The sequence below is a fragment of the Aethalodelphis obliquidens genome, unplaced genomic scaffold (genome assembly GCF_003676395.1).
Source record: "Aethalodelphis obliquidens isolate GAN/ISIS:26980383/991018 unplaced genomic scaffold, ASM367639v1 scaffold275, whole genome shotgun sequence".
Classification (NCBI taxonomy): Eukaryota; Metazoa; Chordata; class Mammalia; order Artiodactyla; family Delphinidae; genus Aethalodelphis; species Aethalodelphis obliquidens.
In genome coordinates, this window is record NW_020838189.1 from 2,857 (window position 1) to 24,631 (window position 21,775).

Consider the following 21,775-nt stretch of genomic DNA (forward strand, 5'->3'; position numbering starts at 1 on the left):
TACCTATGGATGAGAAACCTAACAAGCAGAGGCAGTAAACACAGGAGAAAGGGGGCAAAATTGAGATATATCGAGATTAGAACACAGTGACTGACTTCATGTTTGGGCTGAGCAAAAACATGGATTTATAGTTACACCAATCCCTGACATTGGGAAACAGATTTGTTGGGTGGGGGGTGAGTGTTCAGAAATTTTGAATTAATTTGCATTTCCTTTGGACAATAAGGCTCAACTCACTTCTTTTCATCACACGATGGACAACAGACTAAAACTCAGTTTATTCCTCTCCATGCTCTAAAAGCACTTGGGTATTGGGTTGGCTTCCTGGCTCAACTTCTTTTGAGTACATAGCAAACCAGCCTTTTCTCTTATCATGCCTTCTTCAGGAACATGTCAGCTTCTTTTTAAAAAAAATATTTATTTATTTTGGCTATTCTGGATCTTAGTCGCAGCACACGGGATCTTCGTGGCAGTATGCGGGTTTCTTAGTTGTGGCATGCGGACTTCTTAGTTGCGGCATGCAGACTCTTACTTGCAGCATGCGGGATCTACTTCCCCAACCAGGGATTGAACCTGGGCCCCCTGCATTGGAAGCGTGGAGTCTTACCCACTGGACCACCAGGGAAGTCCCAGGAACATGTCAGCTTCTATCTCAGGGACTCAGACCCCCATCTACATGGTCTTCCTCTCTGCTTCTGTCCCTGCCTACCCTTGGGGGTGGGGGACAAGCCCCTCTCCATGTCCTACTGTGATCTTCATTCCAGGTGTCATTCATACCATGCAGCTGTTAGGCAGTGGAAGTGAGATATAGGCAAGAGAGCTACAGCAGCCTCCTAGGTGAGTTCTCCAGAAAGATCTAACGAATAACCAACAGGGAGCAGAGAGGGGAGATTCTACCATTTGCTTTTGACGTTAGTCATATTAGCTACATGCTGTTGGTAAACAAAGCGCCTCCTCAAGGTTGGAAGACTGGCACTCCCCTCCAGATTGTGGGCATATATAGAAGTCATCAGTGAATTTTGCCTGTGGGATTCCTGGCCACTCCTTCTTGACAGTACTATCCTCATGTCCACATGGCTCCTCTGGGCCCAAGGTCGCCATAATAGAAGTCAAGCCTGACCTTTACCTTCAGTGTACCTTAGACAAGGGCCTTCCTTCTCTGCTCCAGTTCCTTTATCCACAGTCCGGGGAGGGGGTGTTGTTGTGTGGAGTGCGACCCAGCTTAAGTGTGAGTTAAAACTCCTTCCCTAGATAAAAAGGACATTTACCTCCCTTATGCCTTCCTTGAACACACCACAGTAGAGAGGAGGAGCAGACAGACACCTCTCTGCTTAGAGATATAGAGTATATTTTGGGTGGCACTCTGCCCACCTGTACATTAATGAAAATGACAGTAGCAGTCCTCTTCAAGGGACGCAGACGTTGAGGAGACTACAGAGTCTTTCGAATGCACTGGGTCTTCTTGAGCAGACCAATGTTTCCATCTGAGGTGAGAGGTGAGAGTGAGGGCGGGTCCCCTGGTTGGATGGCACAAGCCACTCGTGGACAGTGCCGAGGGCAGCGGCGGGGGATACCCAGGACTGAGGCAGAGTGGAGTTGATGGGAGTGGGAGCGGTGCTGGAGCTTACTGTCTGGGGAATGGGGACCATCCAAGAAGGCCAGGCCCACCTGCTTCTCAGTAGGCAGAAATTGGGCCTTTGGGTCCCCTCTTGTCTCCTCTGTCTTAGTTCGCCCCTTGGGACTTTTGGCTGGAGCCAGGCTCTTTGCTACATTTTCTTTTCTTGTGTTAGCCACTTTCTCACATGGGGAGGACATGGATTCCTCATGCCCTTTGCCTTTGGCTTTGGGGTTAATACAGTGTAGAAAAGATTTCATCTTATTTCTCAAGCCAGATTCTGGAAGGCTGGGCCTCTTGTGAGTATAGCCTGGCATCATCTGCCCCTGCAAAACCTGACCTTGTAAAGTTTGGCCCTGCAATGGCTTACCTGGAATGAGTTGGCCCAGGAAAGGCTGGCCCTATGATGCCTGGGGCACCACAGGCTGGACATTCTCAGGAACGCTTGCTGGTTTGAGGATGACATTGAGCTTGGCTTGACTGTCTTGCAGGTCATTCTTCTCAGAGTCTTTCCCCCCAGGGACTACAGGAGGTATCTCTGGGAATTTAAGCTGAGGGTGATGCTGGGGACTGTGCTGACAGGGAGCACCAAGGTGATAGCGATGTCTCTGTTGCCAGGGGCTGCAGGGTGTCCCGTTCAGAAGCATCCCTTCTGGCCTCTGGGCTTCAGCAGAGTGGCTTTTTTCTCTTGTGGAAGAGACTGCAAACCCGGCATCCCCTTCTCCGTGGTCCCCTGCCATTTTGGGTTTGCCTGGCTTCTCTCTCTTTTCTGCCAGTGTGGGGTCTTGGGATGAGTCCTTGCTCTTGTCAGGGCTTTGGGGCTCCTCTAGGCTGGGGTTGTTCACACTGGCCTCCAGCTGAACACAAAGCGCCTGGGTCTCTGTCATGTCCCCACTGGGTTGTGAGATCTTGGAGGCCCAGTGGACAGAATCATGGGGTACTGCCCTGGACCTGGGTTGTTTCTGTTTCTGATGCACTGCCTTTAACTCAGTGGCCAGTTGTTGTTTGAGGTGGAGCCATTCTGGATCCAGGGCACGTGGCATATCTGGTGGGATGGGGAGCTCCTGGAGCAGTGTTTTTCCGTGGTTGTTTATACTCCCAAGAGACTCCTGTGTCCATATGTTCTCTGGCATTGCTACAGTTTGTTCCCAGGGCTCCCTTGCCTTTAGGGGAATTCCCAGTTGTATCTCTAGGATCTTCTTTCTCAGATGGAAATTTAGTTTGGCCAAGATGGGTTCCCCGAGTGAGTATGGCTTCACAGGCTCTGACTGGCTTTCTAGAGGCACCATCTTGATTATTCCTTCCCTCTGCACTTCAGCCTGGAATTCACCTGCAATGTCTGCACAAGTCTCGTTGGCATCTTGAAAGCCTGGCCCAGGACTTAGACCCTGCTCTTCAGGTAAGGTCACCTGAGTCAGAGGTTCTCCTGGAAATTCGACAGGCCAGGCACCATCTCTGTTTTCACAGCTTGGGAAGTTATTGCTGGGGCCATGGCCGTGGAGAGAGCCACATAATAAACAGCAGGCATCCCTGACAAGAAGGCCAGATCCTTGTGCCGTAAAGCTGTCTCCAGTGTCTCAGTGGCTCCCTCGGACAGGGCTTGGGGCAGCTTAGGATGTTCAGTGTTAGCACCTGGTGAGGTTTGCTGCTGCTGCTCAAGGGCCGTTGGCATCCAGGGTGTAATTTTCTGTTGTTTGTCTGGATCATTTGCTGCCTGTAGTTCTAGGGGCTTGCTTTCTGGGGTGCAGGTAAAGGGAGCCACTTCCAGGACCCCAGGAATTCTGCACTCCCAGGAGCCACATACGCAGACAGGAACCTTGCCCTGGTGAATCTTCCCACATTTGGAGTCGATGTAGCTCTGCAATATTGCCTTGGCCTGGTCAGACAAGTGCGGCATAGGGACTGACCCTGGGTCCTTGACGGCTGGGAATGGGTTGCCAACGCCAGTGCCCTCTAGAGCTGTAGGGTGGGGGACGTCCACATTGTCTAGGGCTGTGCTGCTCCAGGAGAGAGTCTGCCCGTCAGCAGGGGACAGGAGCAAATGGATGGACTGCTGGATCTTCTGGGGCAGGCCCCGGCGATGGTGAATCAACTGTCACTGGAGGTGGAATTCCAGCAGCCTCCTGGCATGCTCTGGGAACAAGAGTAGTTCCCTTGTGAGGACTGAGATGGGCTGCCCTGGCCAGGAAGTTGTCACAGTCTCAGAAGACTGGGCTTTGTCACAGGGCTTATACTGCATGGGGCTCTGGGTGCGCTGATTTCTCTGGAAAACATCTGGCAAGCCCCACTGAAGCTGGAGCTGCCTCTGCAGCAGGTGCCACTCCAAGGCTTCACACTCATCCAGGGTCAGAAACGGGATATTGATCTGAGCTTGTTGGTGCTCAGTTGGAGCAATCCAATTTGGGGAAGATGGAGAAGAGGGTGGAGCTGACTGGAGTGGAGTTTTAGGCATCAGAAGGAGGAAGGAGAGCTCCTTGAAGAGAAAAGGATGCTTCAAGGGGGGCTTGGACATGCTCCCGTTCATGGAGAGGCCTTGAGAACCCAAGAAAGTGTCAACCCGGGACTCACTGTGCAGAGAAGGGAGGCCACAGAATGGCTGGCTATATTTCGGCTGCACATGGCCCACTGAGTCGTTAGCCTGTTGCCCAGGCATTAGATAAAGGCCACTTAATTCTTTAAGGGCTGGAGAGGGCAAGGCTAGAGCCATATTGTCTGGGATTTGCTGGTAGTAGTGTCTTTGTTCTGGGTCCATAATGGACCACTTAGAAACCCAGAAGGCCTGGCTGGGCTGGCCGACCGTACGTGAACCCCAGTTCTGGTATGAAACGGTCCCAAATTTCTCAGTAGAGAACTGAGAAGTATCATTCTGGATGAAAGAGTCTGGTTGGTTATGTACAGGGTGGTAAAATAATGGCGGATCTGGTATAAGCTGCCTCAGGGACTCTTCCACACGTCTGGGGAGCCCCCACCTCTGGAAGTGCATCAGTCCTTTTACATGTACCTCAAGAAGCCTCCGGACTTCAGTACTGAGGAATAACAGGTGGGCAGGGAGGACAGTGACCATATGTAAGGCCATAGCATGTGTCAGGGCTGTGACTTCTCGGTTCAGGGTCTGCAGAGAGACCTGAGAATTCAAGGGCTGCTGGCCTTGGTTCCCATAGACAAGGTTGGGGTTGCTCTGCATCATCTCCTGCAGGTTTACTGAAACCTTAGTTTCCTCAAACCTTGAAGAAAACATAGTCTCTGGGCCCCTGGGCACCTCTGGTACTTGAAATCCCTGCCTTAGCTTGAGGTGTTCAGCCCAGTAATCATGGATGCTAGCTGCACCTGTTGACTGGGCAGATGACTGGGTTAAGGATTTCTCTGACACTGTGAAGGTTGCAGATGGAAGTGAAAGGTCTTTGGAGTGTGGGGAACGATGCTCCAGTCTCTGCTCAGAAGACACTTTAGACGTGGACAAAAATCTCTAGGTAAGAGCAGCCCTGTGACAGCCTCCTTGAAGTGGGGGAGATCAGGGTGTTCTCACCCACCACCACCTGCTGAATCTCCAGAGCCATGGCATCGCAGGTTTGGCAGCAGGAATCTGCACACAGGAGCTGCTGCACACTCCCCTCCCGAGGAAGCCAGCCCCGGCTGGCAGGGAAACATGGCAACTGTTAGTTACTGATGGAGTGACATCTGCCTCTTCGCAAGTGTGTGGCCTGGAGATTGTGCCTGCCCTCCCCTAGTCCTGTAAACCCTGAGGCCTGCATCCGCTGGGTGTTTACTCATGTGCTTTTTTTTTTTTTTTCCCTAGGGAAATGCCATTTGGCAAGTTATGGTGGGCTGGGCTGATGGCCTGGGGCTTATTGGGCGAGGTCTCAGACAACAGCTGGGAGCACAGGGCCTTGAGAGACTGGGAGGTGGGTGAGTTCCCTGCTGACCTGTGTTGAGAAGCTGAACTAGGAGAAGGAACCAGGTAGATGGGGGAGCCAATGGTTAGCTGATGGGGCAGCACCAGGAACATCACCAGGTAGAACCTGGAGTCATTCTCTTTTCGGGCTTAGGCCGCAGCCTGGTATTCAGTATTTCTAAACTGTAGAAAAGGAGATCCTTTTGGGAATTCTGTGTTCTGGGGATTAAAGGGTGTACACAACATCTCTTGAGAGTCCATCCCCATTCTCTAGAGATCTAGAGAAGAAGGGTATGATATATGACAAGCTCCTGTCTGAGGGCTGTCCCAGGAACTGGCCCCGCTGAAGACAGAACCAGAGGAGGTAATGTCAGCAGGGTCCAGGGGGCTGCCCTTGAAAGGGTGTAGCTGTAAAGAGAATATGAAAATGATGAAAATTATTCACTCAATTATCCATCCTCCTGACTGTAAAACTTGTCTTGTGGCTGAGTGCAAACCCATGTAGAGTCTTTTATGAACTATGCACTAGTGAAATTCTGAATTCCAGGGCCACTGTGAGCCTAGCACAGAGCAGAACTAGGGAACTCCTCTCTCCTGAAATATCTGATCCCCCTCTGCCCTGGCAACGCTCTCAACCAGTGCTCCAGGCTCCACTGTCTGGCTCCCTCTCAGCCACTGTCCTTCTCCCCAACCCTGCCCCAGGCCAAGCAGAGAAATGATCACAGACCAGGCTGGGAGTTGGGAGACTGCAAAGAGCAGGAGATCACCTTTTCATGACAGAGAGCAGCTCCCATGGCTTTTCAGCTTCTTCCTGGGAAAGTCTCCTAGCTGAGAAACCAGGTGACAGTGTTACATGGAGCAGGAGTGGACCCAGGGACATCCTATAGGAAGCTGAAGGCCTCTGAATGAGAGGAGACCGCAAACCCCAACGGTTAGTGCTGTGAGGCACGTCTGTGTACCACTCAACCAGGTATGGTGTGCTCTCCTGGACCTGCTCTCATTTGATCTTCACAACTACACTGTGAGTGAGGCAGGATCATCAGATGCCCATTTCATGGTAACAAGACTGAAAGATGAAGTGACTTCCACAGGGAAGTGGAAACTAGTAAACATAAAACTAGTAAATGACACAATTAAGGACTTTTTCCCTGCTTCCTCACTCTTCATTCCCAGGGGTAAGGTAGAGAATTTTGGAACATTCCCAGACTCTGATTTCCCACCCAAAACAGTTTTCTGGCAGATTTTGTCAACTTGGAGAACTGAAGCCTTCAGTGGTTAGAACACCTGGCTCCTGGCACCAGGGGTCATCGAGGGACAGGGTTCATGGGAATCTCACCCACAGTGGAGGGGAGTCAGAGCAGAGACTGGGACTTTACCTCTTGATGCTGCATCTCTAGCCCTTTGTCTGACTTTCCGGTGACGCTTAAAGGTCAAAGAGAGTGTGAAGCTGGGACACGATTTTCTTTTTCATGTCTAAAGTGAAACAAAGGAAATATACATTTCCCAGTCTGTTTCTATATATTTGTCTGTATGTTATACACTGCCCTATATTGCCTTCCTGTACTCCACCCTTTCACCTGAATATTTCATTTTTCTATTTATTGTGTGCTTACTTCAGGGCTCTCCACATTCCATACCTCCTGTCCCCTTTCCCAGGACAATATTTTCAGGGGATTTAGTGTGACACAGGAGGAATAATGGCACTGATTAAATGGTTAGTGGTTCTCAGCCAAGGGCTTTTGCTTACTAAGTCCACCAATCAGAAAAATCCCCCATTTTGGGAGGTCAGAAGAGATCCAGTGAGGTGGATTCCACTTTACCTAGGACTCAACCCAAGCCCGATAGAGAGATTCTTGATTTTTCAGTTAGAGTACACTGCAGGGATGGCCTGGCAAAGAATTATTTCTAGGCTCTGAGAAAGAGAATTACTATAAAGAGTAATTGAATGTATCTTATCTGAGGCTTGCTTGGTTCAGCCATGGTCATCGTGTTTCCCTACCAGGCAGCAGCTCCTTTTAGGTTCCAGTGTTAATCCATGGTAACTCTTTTTCACCTGCCAGATAATTAGGATAATAATGAAGATGGAGCCATAGGTATATAAGGGATACCCCAAATCCCACAGAAGAGAAGTCAGGCTCAGCATGGTCTAAACCTCATTAGCATAAGGAGACCAACCATCCCTATATGTAGGCATTCAGGGTCCTGGTGCCTGATGACTCCCAGTGCTATGCCTTGTGGCCTCCGCCTCACAGATGACAGAACCAGGCCACCAGACTGTATCACAAAGCCCTCCTGTTTCACAAGGCAGGTGTGGTGTCAAAGACCTTTACCTGTCTAGGGAAGCTCACTGGTGATTCAGTCTGTAGATGAGGGTGTCTGGTTGTCTGTAAGGACTGAAGGCGCCGCTCACAGGCAGTGTCTGTGCTCCCACTTTGTCTTCATTCTCCACACCCTCCACCAGCCTGACAGCTCGGCTCTTCCTTCGCAACAGCTGTCTGGTCACCCATCCCCCGAAAACTGAGGAAGAGTGGCTGGGACAGAGGAACCTCTATAAGCTCCTCCACCTGTACTGGAAATATATGTGCGAAGCACACATGAGTTTAGGGACAGCAGAGTCTGGTATGGCTTGGGAATGGAGAACTTTGATGTTACAGGCAGTGGGTGATGGGAAACCAGAGGTGCATGAAGGGGACCATAGTTGATGTGGCAGGGAAAGGCCAAGGTGGCAGCATCTTTAAATTTAAATATGTGGCGGAAGGGAAGCCTCTATTCTGTGTGGTGGGAAGAGAATGTAAACACTGCCTTCAATGGAGGCACATGAATCTGGTTCACTTCTGGAGGACTATCCAAAGTTTTGTGTTCCAAAGCACCTCTACCCATGTGACAGCATTCCACTTGCTCAGGAAGATGACTTCCTACAGAGAAAAGTGGCCACTTCCAACTAAGAATTATTGGAATATATGGCCACTTCCATATATCTACTCTGGATATACGCTGTTTACCTGAGGAGTTTGTTTTTTTTTTTAACCTGGATTTTACTAACTTTTAGGAATGACAGGTGTTTTCCAACCAGCCCCAGGATCCATCACTCCTACACCTTGACTATTGATTTAGACATTATGTTACCTGCTTGGCTGTCTGTGGATATCGTGATATGACTCCAGTATCTCAAAATTTCTGAATTTCCTTGAGAGTCTTTCCCTGGTAAAAGTGGTCTCCCAGCCAAAAAATTCTTGGCCTCAGTATCTCTGAAGTTACTACTTGGTCCTTCCTCCAGCATCCAGTCCTTCACCCATCTGGCATGGTGAGCCATCAATCTGTGCTTAGTCCTAAGCTGGGCAGTGTCAAGGGTACAAAGATATTTTAGTCATGTTGCCTTCCTACTTTCAAGACACTTCACTATCTGGTTTCCAAAAAAGAGTAATCCACACAAAGTAAGAGCCAGCAATGGAATTATTTATTTATTTATTTATTATTATTATTTTTTTTTTTGCGGTACGTGGGCCTCTCACTGCTGTGGCCTCTCCCGTTGCGGAGCACAGGCTCCGGACGCGCAGGCTCAGCGGCCATGGCTCACGGGCCCAGCCGCTCCGCGGCATGTGGGATCTTCCGGGACCGGGACACGAACCCGTGTCCCCTGCATCGGCAGGCGGACTCTCAACCACTGCGCCACCAGGGAAGCCCAACATCCCATTCTTGAGGGGAAAAAGCATCGATGGATAGTCAGAGAAGGCTCCTGGGTGGAGAGACATTGGAGTTGAATGTCTAAGGGCAGGCTGTGGGTGAAAGGAGTGTGTGTAGGAGAGAAACTTACCAGTAGATGCATGGGCCATGGAGTTCATTTGGCAGTAAGAAATGCAATCTATCTCTAGCAGAGGTGCAGGTGGGTGGACTGGATTGGATTGAGGGGAAAGGTTGGAGGAGCAGGGATGAGGTCTTTTGATGGAGGCATTTATTTTATTTCAATAACTAAAAGTAATTGCTTTTTTTAAAAGTAGGCACACATATACATGGTACAAAATTCCAAAGGCAGAAGAAGGTATGTAGTATGTCTCTTTCTTACCCTTGTCTGCCGTTTTCCTTCCCTGTGTATCTTTCAGAATTGATTTGGCATAGGAGGCATAAATAAAGTGATATATTTTTCTTCACAAATGGAAACATATTACAGACACTTCTTATCCTGTTTTATTTAAAAATATGAATATATCTTGTGTATCTTTTCTTTGATGGCTGTACAGTCTTCTTTGATAGAGCTACAACACAATTTATCTTCAATGTCACATTCGGTTATTTAGTTATATGTAAATTTAGTTAATTACAGTTTTTTGGCTCTGAATAATAATGCTGACACGAACCTCATATATATGTCATTGTACACAAGTATGAATATATATGTAGGAGAAATTCCTAAGAGTTGAATTGATGGATAAAGAGGTTTGAGTATTTTAAATGTTGATATTGCCTAATTGCCCCACCAGTTGTGGATTTGTACCCTCACCAAAACTGCCTAAGGGTGCCTCTATTCCCATACATGTCACATTTTTTATCCTTGTCAACCTGAGAAGTGATAAATGTATCTTGTATATTTACAAATTTATTTTAAGGTAGGTTAGGCACCTTTTTGTATGTTTATTTCCTTTTTTGTTAATTATCTGTTACTATTTTTTGCCAATAGATTATTTATCTTTACTTATTGATTTACAACTACTTTTTAATATTATGAAAATTAGCTCTTTGCATATGCATTGCAAATATTTTTTTTATTTTTGAATTTTTAAAATTTATTTTTTATACAGCAGGTTCTTATTAGTTATCTATTTTATACATATTAGTGTATATAGGTCAATCCCAATCTCCCAATTCATCTCACCACCACTGACCCCTGCCCTGCCCTGCTTTCCCCGCTTGGTGTCCATACATTTGTTCTCTACATCTGTGTCTCTATTTCTGCCTTGCAAACTGGTTCATCTGTACCATTTTTCTAGTGCACATATATGCATTAATATACAATATTTGTTTTTCTCTTTCTGACTTACTTCACTCTGTATGACAGTCTCTAGGTCCATCCACATCTCTACAAATGACCCAATTTTCGTTCTTTTTTTATCTCTGAGTAATATTCCATTGTATATACGTACCACAACTTCTTTGTCCTTTCATCTGTCGATGGGCATTTAGGTTACTTCCATGACATAGCTACTGTGAATAGTGCTGCATTGAACATTGGGGTGCATATGTCTTTTTGAATTATGGTTTTCTCTGGGTATATGCCCAGTAGTGGGATTGCTGGGTCATATGGTAATTCTATTTTTATTTTTTAAGGAACCTCCATACTGTTCTCCATAGTGGCTGTATCAGTTTACATTCCCACCAGCAGTGCAAGAGCGTTTCCTTTCCTCACACCCTCTCCAGCATTCGTTGTTTGTAGATTTTCTGATGATGCCCATTCTAACCGGTGTGAGGTGATACCTAATTGTAGTTTTGTTTTGCATTTCTTTAATAATTAGTGATGTTGAGCAGCTTTTCATGTGCCTCTTGGCCATCTGTATGTCTTCTTTGGAGAAATGTCTATTTTGGTCTTCTGCCCATTTTTGGATTGGGTTGTTTGTTTTCTTAATATTGAGCTGCATGAGCTGTTAATATATTTTGGAGATTAATCCTTTGTCCGTTGATTCATTTGCAAATATTTTTTCCCATTCTGAGGGTTGCCTTTTCGTCTTGTTTATGGTTTCCTTTGCTGTGCAAAAGCTTTGAAGTTTCATTAGGTCCCGTGTGTTTATTTTTGTTTTTATTTCCATTACTCTAGGAGGTGGATCAAAAAAGATCTTGCTGTGATTTATGTCAAAGAGTGTTCTTCCTATGTTTTCCTCTAAGAGTTTTATAGTGTCCAGTCTTACATTTAGGTCTCAAATCCATTTTGAGTTTATTTTTGTGTATGGTGTTAGAGAGTGTTCTAATTTCATTCTTTTACATGTAGCTGTCCAGTTTTCCCAGCACCACTTATTGAAGAGGCTGTCTTTTCTCTATTGTATATCCTTGCCTCCTTTGGCATAGATTAGTTGACCATAGGTGCGTGGGTTTATCTCTGGGCTTTCTATCTTGTTCCATTGATCTATATTTCTGTTTTTGTGCCAGTACCATATTGTCTTGATTACTGTAGCTTTATAGTATAGTCTGAAGTCAGGTAGTCTGATTCCTCCAGCTCTGTTTTTTTCCGTCAAGACTGCTTTAGCTATTTGGAGTCTTTTGTGTCTCCATACAAATTTTAAGATTTTTTTGTTCTAGTTCCATAAAAACTGCCATTGGTAATTTGATAGGGATTGCATTGAATCTGTAGATTGCTTTGGGTAGTATAGTCATTTTCACAATATTGATTCTTCCAGTCCAGGAACATGGTATATCTCTCCGTTGGTATCATCTTTAATTTCTTTCATCAGTGTCTTATAGTTTTCTGCATACAGGTCTTTTGTCTCCCTAGGTAGCTTTATTCCTAGGTATTTTATTCGTTTTGTTGCAGTGGTAAATGGGAGTGTTTCCTTAATTTCTCTTTCAGATTTTTCATCATTAGTGTATAGGAATGCAAGAGATTTCTGTGCATTAATTTTTTTTTTTTTTTGCGGTATGCGGGCCTCTCACTGTTGTGGCCTCTCCCGCCGCGGAGCACAGGCTCCGGACGCGCAGGCTCAGCGGCCATGGCTCACGGGCCCAGCCGCTCCGCGGCATGTGGGATCTTCCCAAACTGGGGCACGAACCCGCATCCCCTGCATTGGCAGGCGGACTCCCAACCACTGCGCCACCAGGGAAGCCCTGTGCATTAATTTTGTATCCTGCAACTTTACCAAATTCATTGATTAGCTCTAGTAGTTTTCTGGTGACATCTTTAGGATTCTCTATGTATAGTATCATGTCATCTGCAAACAGTGACAGTTTTACTTCTTCTTTTCCAATTTGTATTCCTTTTGTTTCTTTTTCTTCTTTGATTGCCATGGCTAGGACTTCCAAAACTATGTTGAATAATAGTGGTGAGAGTGGACATCCTTGTCTTGTTCCTGATCTTAGAGGAAATGCTTTCAGTTTTTCACCATTGACAGTGATGTTTGCTGTGGGTTTGTCGTATATGGGCTTTATTACATTGAGGTAGGTTCCCTCTACCTCAGAAAGTGCAGCCCACTTTCTGGAGAGTTTTTATCATAAATGGGTGTTGAATTTTGTCAAAAGCTTTTCATGCATCTATTGAGATGATCATATGGTTTTTATTCTTCAATTTGTTAATATGGTGTATCACATAGATTGATTTGCATATACTGAAGAATCCTTGCATCCCTGGGGTAAATCCCACTTGATCATGGTGTATGATCCTTTCAATGTGCTGTTGCATTTTGTTTGCTAGTATTTTGTTGAGGATTTCTTCAGTGATCTCTTGGTTATTTAGTAACGTATTGTTTAGCCTCCATGTGTTTGTGTTTTTTACATTTTATTCCCTGTAATTGATTTCTAATCTCATAGCATTGTGGTCAGAAAAGATGCTTGATATGATTTCAATTTTCTGAAATTTACTGAGGCTTGATTTGTGACCCAAGATGTGATCTATCCTAGAGAATGTTCCATGTGCACTTGAGAAGAAAGTGTAATCTGCTGTTTTGGATGGAATGTCCTATAAATATTAATTAAATCTATCTGGTCTATTGTGTCATTTAAAGCTTCTGTTTCCTTATTTATTTTCATTTTGGATGATCTGTCCATTGGCATAAGTGAGATGTTAAAGTCCCCCACGATTATTTTGTTACTGTCGATTTCCTCTTTTATGGCTGTTAGCAGTTGCCTTATGTATTGAGGTGCTCCTGTGTTGGGTGTATATATATTTATAATTGTTATATCTTCTTCTTGGATTGATCCCCTGATCATTATGTAGTGTCCTACCTTGTCTCTTGTAATATTCTTTATTTTAAAGTCTATTTTATGTGATATGAGTATTGCTACTCCAGCTTTCTTTTATTTCCATTTGCATGGAATATCTTTTTCCGTCCCCTCACTTTCAGTCTGAATGTGTCCCGAGGTCTGAAGTGGGCCTCTTGTAGACAGCATATATATGGGTCTTGTTTTTGTATCCATTCAGTGAGCCTGTGTCTTTTGGTTGGATCATTTAATCCATTCACGTTTAAGGTAAGTATTGATATGTATGTTCCTATTACCATTTTTTAATTGTTTTGGGTTTTTTTTTTTAGGTCCTTTTCTTCTCTTGTGTTTCCCACTTAGAGAAGTTCCTTTAGCATTTGTTGTAGAGTTGGTTTGGTGGTGCTGAGTTCTCTTAGCTTTTGCTTGTCTGTAAAGCTTTTGATTTCTCCATCGAATCTGAATGAGATACTTGCTGGGTGGAGTAATCTTGTTGTAGGTTCTTCCCTTTCATCACTTTAAGTATATCATGCCACTCCCTTCTGGCTTGTAGAGTTTCTGCTGAGAAATCAGCTGTTAACCTTATGGGAGTTCCCTTGTATTTATTTGTCATTTTTCCCTTGCTGCTTTTAAAATTTTTTCTTTGTCTTTGATTTTTGCCAATTTGACTACTATGTGTCTCGGCGTGTTTCTCCTTGGGTTTATCCTGTATGGGACTCTCTGTGCTTCCTGGACTTGGGTAGCTATTTCCTTTCCCATGTTAGGGAAGTTTTCAACTATAATCTCTTCAAATATTTTCTCTGGTCCTTTCTCTCTCTCTTCTCCTTCTGGGACCCCTATAATGTGAATGTTCTTGCATTTAATGTTGTCCCAGAGGTCTCTTAGGCTGTCTTCATTTCTTTTCATTCTTTTTTCTTTATTCTGTTCTGCAGCAGTGAATTCCACCATTCTGTCTTCCAGGTCACTTATCCGTTCTTCTGACTCAGTTATTCTGCTATTGATTTCTTCTAGTGTATTTTTCATTTCAGTTATTGTATTGTTCATCTGTTTCTTTGTTCTTTAATTCTTCTAGGTCTTTGTTAAACATGTCTGCATCTTCTCGATCTTTGCCTCCATTCTTTTTCTGAGGTCCTGAATCATCTTCACTATCGTTATTCTGAAGTCTTTTTCTGGAAGGTTGCCTATCTGCACTTCATTTAGTTGTTTATCTGGGGTTTTTTCTTGTTCCTTCATCTGGTACATAGCCCTCTGCCTTTTCATCTTGTCTATCTTTCTGTGAATTTGGTTTTTGTTCCACAGGCTGCAGGATTGTAGTTCTTCTTGCTTCTGCTGCCTGCCATCTGGTGGATGAGGCTATCTATGAGGCCTGTGGAAGTTTCCTGATGGGAGGGACTGGTGGTGGGTAGAGCTGACTGTTGCTCTGGTGCACTGGAGCTCAGTAAAACTTTAATCCTCTTGACTACTGATGGGTGGGGCTGGGTTACCTCCCTGTTGGTTGTTTGGCCTGAGGCAACCCAACACTGGAGCCTACCTGGGCTCTTTGGTGGGGCTAATGGCGGACTCTGGGAGAGCTCATGCCAAGGAGTACTTCCCAGAACTTCTGCTGCCAGTGTCCTTGTCCCCACAGTGAGCCACAGCCACCCCCTGCCTCTGCAGGAGACCCTCCAACACTAGCAGGTAGGTCTGGTTCACTCTCCCCTGGGGTCACTGCTCCTTCCCCTGGGTCCCGATGTGCACACTACTCTGTGTGTGCCCTCCAAGAGTGGAGTCTCTGTTTCCCCCAGTTCTGTCAAAGTCCTGCAATCAAATCCCAGTGGCCTTCAAAGTCTGATTCTCTAGGAATTCCTCCTCCCGTTGCTGGACCCCCAGGTTGGGAAGCCTGACGTGGGGCTCAGAACTTTCACTCCAGTGGGTGGACTTCTGTGGTATAAGTCTTCTTCCGTCTGTGAGTCACCCACCCAGCAGTTATGGGGTTTGATTTTACTGTGATTGCGCCCCTCCTACAGTCTCATTGGGGCTTCTCCTTTGTCTTTGGATGTGGGGTATCTTTTTTGGTGAGTTCCAGTGTCTTCCTGTCGATGATTGTCCAGCAGCTAGTTGTGATTCTGGTGTTCTCGCAAGAGGGAATGAGAGCACATCCTTCTACTCTGCCATCTTGGTTCCAAAACTACCACATCTTCTTTATCCATTCATCTGTTGAAGGACATTTAGGTTGCTTCCATGTCTTGGCTATTGTAAACGGTACTGCTATGAACATTGGGGTGCATGCATCTTTTTGAATAAGAGATTTTCGGATATATGCCCAGGAGTGGGGATTGCTTGATCATATGGTATCTCTACTTTTAGTTTTTTAAGGAACCTCCATAATGTTCTCCATAGTGGCTGCACCAATTTACATTCCCACCAACAGTGTGGAAGGGTTCCCTCTTACACACCCTCTCCAGCATTTATTATTTGTAGACTTTTTGATGATGGCCAATTCTGACTGGTGTGAGATGATACCTTATTGTAGTTTTGATTTGTATTTCTCTAATAATTAGCGATGTTGAGCATATGCCTGCTGGCCATCTGTATGTCCTCTTTGGAGAAATGTCTATTTAGGTCTTCTGTCCATTTTTTGATAGGTTGTTTGTTTTTTTGGTATTCAGCTGTATGGGCTATTTGTATATTTTGGATATTAAGCCCTTGGCAGTCGCATTGTTAGCAAACATATCCTCCCAGTCTGTAGGTTGTCTTTTTGTTTTGTTTATGGTTTCCTTGCTGTGCAAAAGCTTATAAGTTTGATTAGGTCCCATTTGTTTATTTTTGCTTTTATTTCTTTTGCCTTGGGAGACTGACTTAAGAAAACTTTGCTATATGTCAGAGAATGTTTTGCCTATGTTCTCTTCTAGAAGTTTTATGGTGTCATGTCTTATATTTAAGTTTTTAAGCCATTTTGAGTTTTTTTGTGTGTGTATTGTGTGAAGGAGTGTTCTAACTTCATTGATTTATATGCTGCTGTCCAGCTTTCCCAATACTACTTGCTGAAGAGACTGTCTTTTCCCTATTGTATATTCTTGCCTCCTTTGTTGAAGATTAATTGACCGTAGGTGTGTGGGTTCATTTCTGGGCTCTCTGTTCTGTTCCATTGATCCATATATGTTTTTGTGCCAATACCAAGCTGTTTTGATTACTCTAGCTTTGTAGTATTGTCTGAAGTCTGGGAGGGTTATATCTCCAGATTTGTTCTTTTTGCTCAGAATTGCTTTGGCAGTTCTGGGTCTTTTGTGGTTCCATATAAATTTTAGGATTATTTGTTCTTGTTCTGTGAAAAATGTCATGGGTAACTTGATAGGGATCACATTAAATCTGTAGATTGCTTTGGGTAGTATGGCCACTTTAACAATATTAATTCTTCCAATCCAAGAGCATGGGCTGTCTTTCCATTTCTTTGAATCATCTTCAGTTTCCTTTATCAATGTTTTATAGTTCTCAGCATATAAGTCTTTCACATCCTTCGTCAAGTTTATTCCTAAGTATTTTATTTTTTTGATGCAATTTTATTTTATTTTTATTATTTATTTATTTATTTATTTGGCGGCTTGTGGGATCTCAGTTCTCTGACCAGGGATTGAACCTGGGCCATGGTAGTGCAAGCCTGGAATCCCAACCACTAGGCCATCAGGGAACTCCCTGATGCGATTTTAAAAAGGATTGTTTTTTATTTTCCTTTTCTGATATTTCATTGTTAGTGTAAAGAAATGCAGATTTCTGTATGTTAATCTTGTATCCTGCTACCTTGCTGAATTTATTTATCAGTTCTGGTAGTTTTCGTGTGGAGTCTTTAGGGTTTCCTATATATAGTATCATCGTTTTATTATTTATTTTTATTGGAGTATAGTTGCTTTCCAATATTGTGTTAGTTTATACTGTACAGCAAAGTGAATCAATACAAAGAAACAATTACTACATGCTATTTTAAAAACCTCTTATTATCTATTCAAAACCAAAATAGATCCTTACATTTAAGATAATTTAGGAATAGTCCCACCTGAACCTGGGATGGATTTTAACCTTCAACAACTTCCTTGAACTTGAAAATTCCGTAATACAAGAACAAGAAGACTTTCTACCAAACAGCACTGAATGATTGGTTAATAAAAATCAAATAAGGTGAATATACAAGGAAAAAGCAGCTTGTATTAGCTTTTAAATAGCAGGTCAGGAAACCTACAAAATAGCTTTTATTCCTTCCCTATATGTAGGGACATCTTTGAGCCTTACAGGGTCCCTTTGAGCCTTGACATCTTTGAGCCTTACAGGGTCCCAGAGGCCTAACCATGAGTTCTACTCTCACCAGATATGCCCCTCGCCCAGTGGGAAAAGTCCCCTACTCACTAGTTTCCCTGTCAGCTGGACCAGCTGAACGCGACCCGTCCTCAACCTAATGGGCTTCACCTCCCCACAGCATGTGGATTATTCAAACAAACCAATCATATCCTCCCATGGGAACCAAGGGTCACCTCACCCTCTTGTTACTACAAAGCCTGCCTCTCGTAGCCCGTTTGTTCAGTCTATTTCTGAGAACAGTGCAGTGTGGCACTACATGGTGTTTTGTGTCCTCCTCCCCTGGGCTGTGAATATATGTGATTAATAAATTGCTGTCAATCACATAGGTCCAGTGTCAGGTGTTGTGTGTTTGGCCATTCCCAGAACCCTAGGGTGGGACTCTCCCACACCAGTGGGATGAAGAGAAGGTGAACAGAATACTTTATCTCCTATCCAATCAGCTCCTGCTTCCTGCAGCTACTGCCACCTTTTTGTTGCTGCAACATTTCTCAGTCTCCCATTAGCCTGACCTCTTGCCCCAGACAAAATCATCAGATTCAGCAAACTTGGCACCAGCTCCAACTGGTGCACTGTTTACCTTACAAATAACCCACAATCACTGTCATCCCACTAAGCCATTAAAACCATCTGCTGCAAACTCCTCTACGACAACTTACGCAGCCCTTGCTCCTCTGTCTCAGAGCTGAGGAGTCAGAGCCAAAGCCAATCTTATGCCTTTTTGTAGACTAGGCATTTAGTACAGGTTTACTTATTGATTTGGTACCTACTGACAGAGGGTGCTTGTGTGGATAGGACAGTGGGATCAGTGTCTTTCTAAACAAGGGCAGACTCATGTAATGAACACACTGGCGGAGCACAGGCTCCGGACGCGCAGGCCCAGCGGCCATGGCTCACGGGCCTAGCCGCTCTGCGGCATGTGGGATCCTCCCGGACCGGGGCACGAACCCATGTCCCCTGCATCGGCAGGTGGACTCTCAACCACTGCGCCACCAGGGAAGCCCCCAGCACCATTTATTGAAGAGACTGTTCTTCCTCATTGAATGGTCTTGGCACTCTTGTCAAAAATCAGTTGGCCATCAGTTGGCCATAGATAGTTTATCCCTGGACTCTTAATTCTATTTCATTGATGTATATGTCTCTCCTTGTGCCAGTAACACACTGACTTAGTTACTGTTGCTTTGTAATAAGTTTTGAAATTGGGAAATGTGAGTCCTCCTACTTTATTCTTTTTTAGAATTGTTTTGGTTATTCAAGGTCCCTTGAAGTTCCATGTGTGTTTTGGAATTAGCTTGTCAATTTTTACAAAGAAGTCAGCTGAGATTCTGGTAGGTGTTGTGTTGAATCTGTAGATCAATCTGGGGAGTATTGCCATCTTGATAATGTTGTCTTCCAATCCATGAACCTGAGATTTTTAAAAAAATCTTTTTTCCTTAAATTTCTTAAAAAAAAAAGAGTAGTCGATTTACAGTGCTGTTAGTTTTGGTATATAGTGAAGTGATTCATAAAAAAATCCTTACTTAGATCTTTTTTAATTTCTTTCAATAATTTTTCAGTTTTCAGAGTGTACATTTCGCACTCCTTTTGTAAATTTATTCCTAAGTATCATTCTTCCTGATGCTATTAAGAATGGAAGTTTTAAAATATTTCATTTTCAGGTTATTCATTGAAAGTATGTAAAAATACAACTGATTTTTGTATACTGAGCTTGTAATCTGCAACCTTGCTGAACTCATTTATTAATTCTAGTAGTTTTAAGTGCATTTCTTACGACTTTTCTATGTATAAGATCATGTGTTCTGTGAATAGATATAGTTTTACTTTTTCCTTTCCAATCTGGATGCCTTTTACTTCTTTTTCTTGCCTAATAGACCTGGCTAGAACCTCCAGTACAATGTGAATATAAGTAGTGAGAATGAACATGCTTTTCTTTTTCAAGATCTTAGGGGGGAAAGTATTCAGTCTTTTACCATTAAGTGATGTTAGTGGTGGTTTTTTCGCAGATGCCCTTTATCAGGCTGGGGAAATTCCCTTTTACTCCTAGTTTTTTGAGTGTGTTTATCACGAAGGGTTGTTCCCTGGTTGCTCTTATGTCATGATGGAAGACAGATGGATAATCCTGTGCCATGGGATTGCTCTTCTTGACCAGCCAATGGCCTCTCACCTATTCTCCCTGCTGGTAGCAGTGTGAGTAAGCTAGGGGTTCAGTCAGCACTAAAAGATTATTCTAGGAATGTTGTGCTTATGGCCTAAAGAATTCAAGAAACGACATGGTTGGAGGTACATTGTTCTACATTTACATTATAAAATTCCAAAGGGTAAATTTAACAATCTAGAAAACAAATTACCATTCAGACTTGACTATATACTCTGGGTAAGATTTGCATTTGTGCTCATCATTAATGAAACACTGTAGCAACCAATGAAAGAGTCTTTAGAAGCCTGTGTTCACAGGTGGCAAGATGGATGATGTGGTGGCATAAGTAATGATGTAACTAGCGTTAAATAAATGGTATAGGAAACTAGAGAGGCAAGAAGATCTATATTGTTTCAAAACAAAAAGGTTCTAAAGTTATGACCTTGTGAGTAATAATACCATCATTACCTTTTTCTCATGTGTGAGATGTGAAATTAGCTAGGAATGATGCATCTGAAATAAAGACAAAAAGAGATGGTTCTTAGTACCAAGAATTTTATGTGCACTGATATGACAGCAAGCAAATATGTAAGTCCCACTTCTTTACCCATTACCCCAAATCTTCATTAATAAAATATTATACTTCACATGGGGTCATGAATTTCATAATACATATTTTAATCAAATTGTTTACATAATCAGGGTCCTTGCAAAAACATTTACTTGGGATCCTGCATATTGTAAACATGGTCCTGGAGGCTGTACAGTAAAACCAACGGTTAGGAGTATGGGCTCTGGAGTCAGAATACCCAGATTCCACTTAATAGCTAGGTGACCTTGGACAGGTTGTTTAATCTCTCTGTGCCTCACTTTCTACATCTGTATAATGTAAACAATGAAAGTATGGTACTTCATGGTGGCGTTGTGAAGTTTAAATTACTTAATATGTACACTGTTTAGTGTGTGGCATTTCATTTAAAAGTGAGAGCAATATATAGCACTGTACTTTAAGACCCTGTACTGTCTTCCCTACTGGTAAGTTTCATGGTAGTAAGGACAAAATGAGTTCCTCTTTGTATTCCCCACACGATGAAGTGAATTGTATTTGTGACATAGAAACTGAATTCATCTGGAAACTTGGGGTATATTAAAATGTAAATAAAATATTTTAAAAATTAAAAAATAATTTAAATAAAAAGAGCCTTAGCATATCGTTTGTATTTCTTTAGTTATTGCTTTATAATTAGTTGTTGGGGGGCTTCATGACTTTTAACTTTTTTTGTTACCCCCACTTTCTTCAAAGTACCTAGTTCGGTAAAAATGCACATTACAGCCCTCAGAACGGCTAATTGGATAGTCTGAAGGACAAGGGTGCTGCAGCAAAAAGTGGGCCACATCAGGGTACAGCTTTGCTGATGGAGACAGAAGACCAATCATCTCAGAAAGCGGCGCACAGAAAGAGTTGGGCCAGTCAAGCACTTTGTGAGGCTCATTTGGACCCTCCGTTGTGCGGTACTGCTAAAGTCTATGCCCTGATGCCAGGGTCGTGGGGCCGGAGGCCTGAGTGGGCAGCTGGCCTCGGTAGGAGAGGCTGGCTTCAGCCGAGGCCGCCGGGTGAGTCATTCTCACCTCCCCAGGCAGGAGCGGGCGGCCGGACGCTTCGCCCCGGCGCGGGCGGTACTGGGAGGTGCCGCAGCCCCCGAAGAGCCCCCTCCCGGGCCGCCTCCTCCGGGCGGGCACTAACCCTCCCGCGGCGCTGGTGGGGAGCGCCCACTGGCACCCGGACCCACAGCTCTTCGGGGCGGGCCGCCGCTCCTCAGCCGTCCTTTTAGCGCCTCATCCCGCTTGCTGTAGCTTGCTGTAGCCGACTGAAGCGCGCGAGAGGAGCGTGGAGGAGCAGGAGGGCGGGGCG

General features: G+C 44.3%; 1 protein-coding gene and 1 long non-coding RNA gene across 2 annotated transcripts; both read right to left on the reverse strand.

The window, feature by feature from the left end:
• Positions 1 to 562: 562 nt before the first annotated feature.
• Positions 563 to 8,952, reverse strand: LOC113616630 (protein FAM205A-like). The gene is given in 6 exon segments (XM_027100049.1): positions 563 to 3,059; positions 3,062 to 5,075; positions 5,077 to 5,248; positions 6,275 to 6,335; positions 6,884 to 6,929; positions 7,507 to 8,952. Coding segments are annotated over 6 exon segments (4,065 nt in total). The 5' UTR covers positions 7,651 to 8,952; the 3' UTR covers positions 563 to 1,431.
• Positions 8,953 to 9,104: 152 nt separating this feature from the next.
• On the reverse strand, positions 9,105 to 21,597 carry LOC113616629 (uncharacterized). Its single transcript, XR_003431361.1, has 3 exons — positions 21,493 to 21,597; positions 20,332 to 20,376; positions 9,105 to 9,243 (listed from the first exon to the last, which is right to left on the reverse strand). It is a non-coding gene; the product is annotated as an uncharacterized LOC113616629 (long non-coding RNA).
• Positions 21,598 to 21,775: the final 178 nt, after the last annotated feature.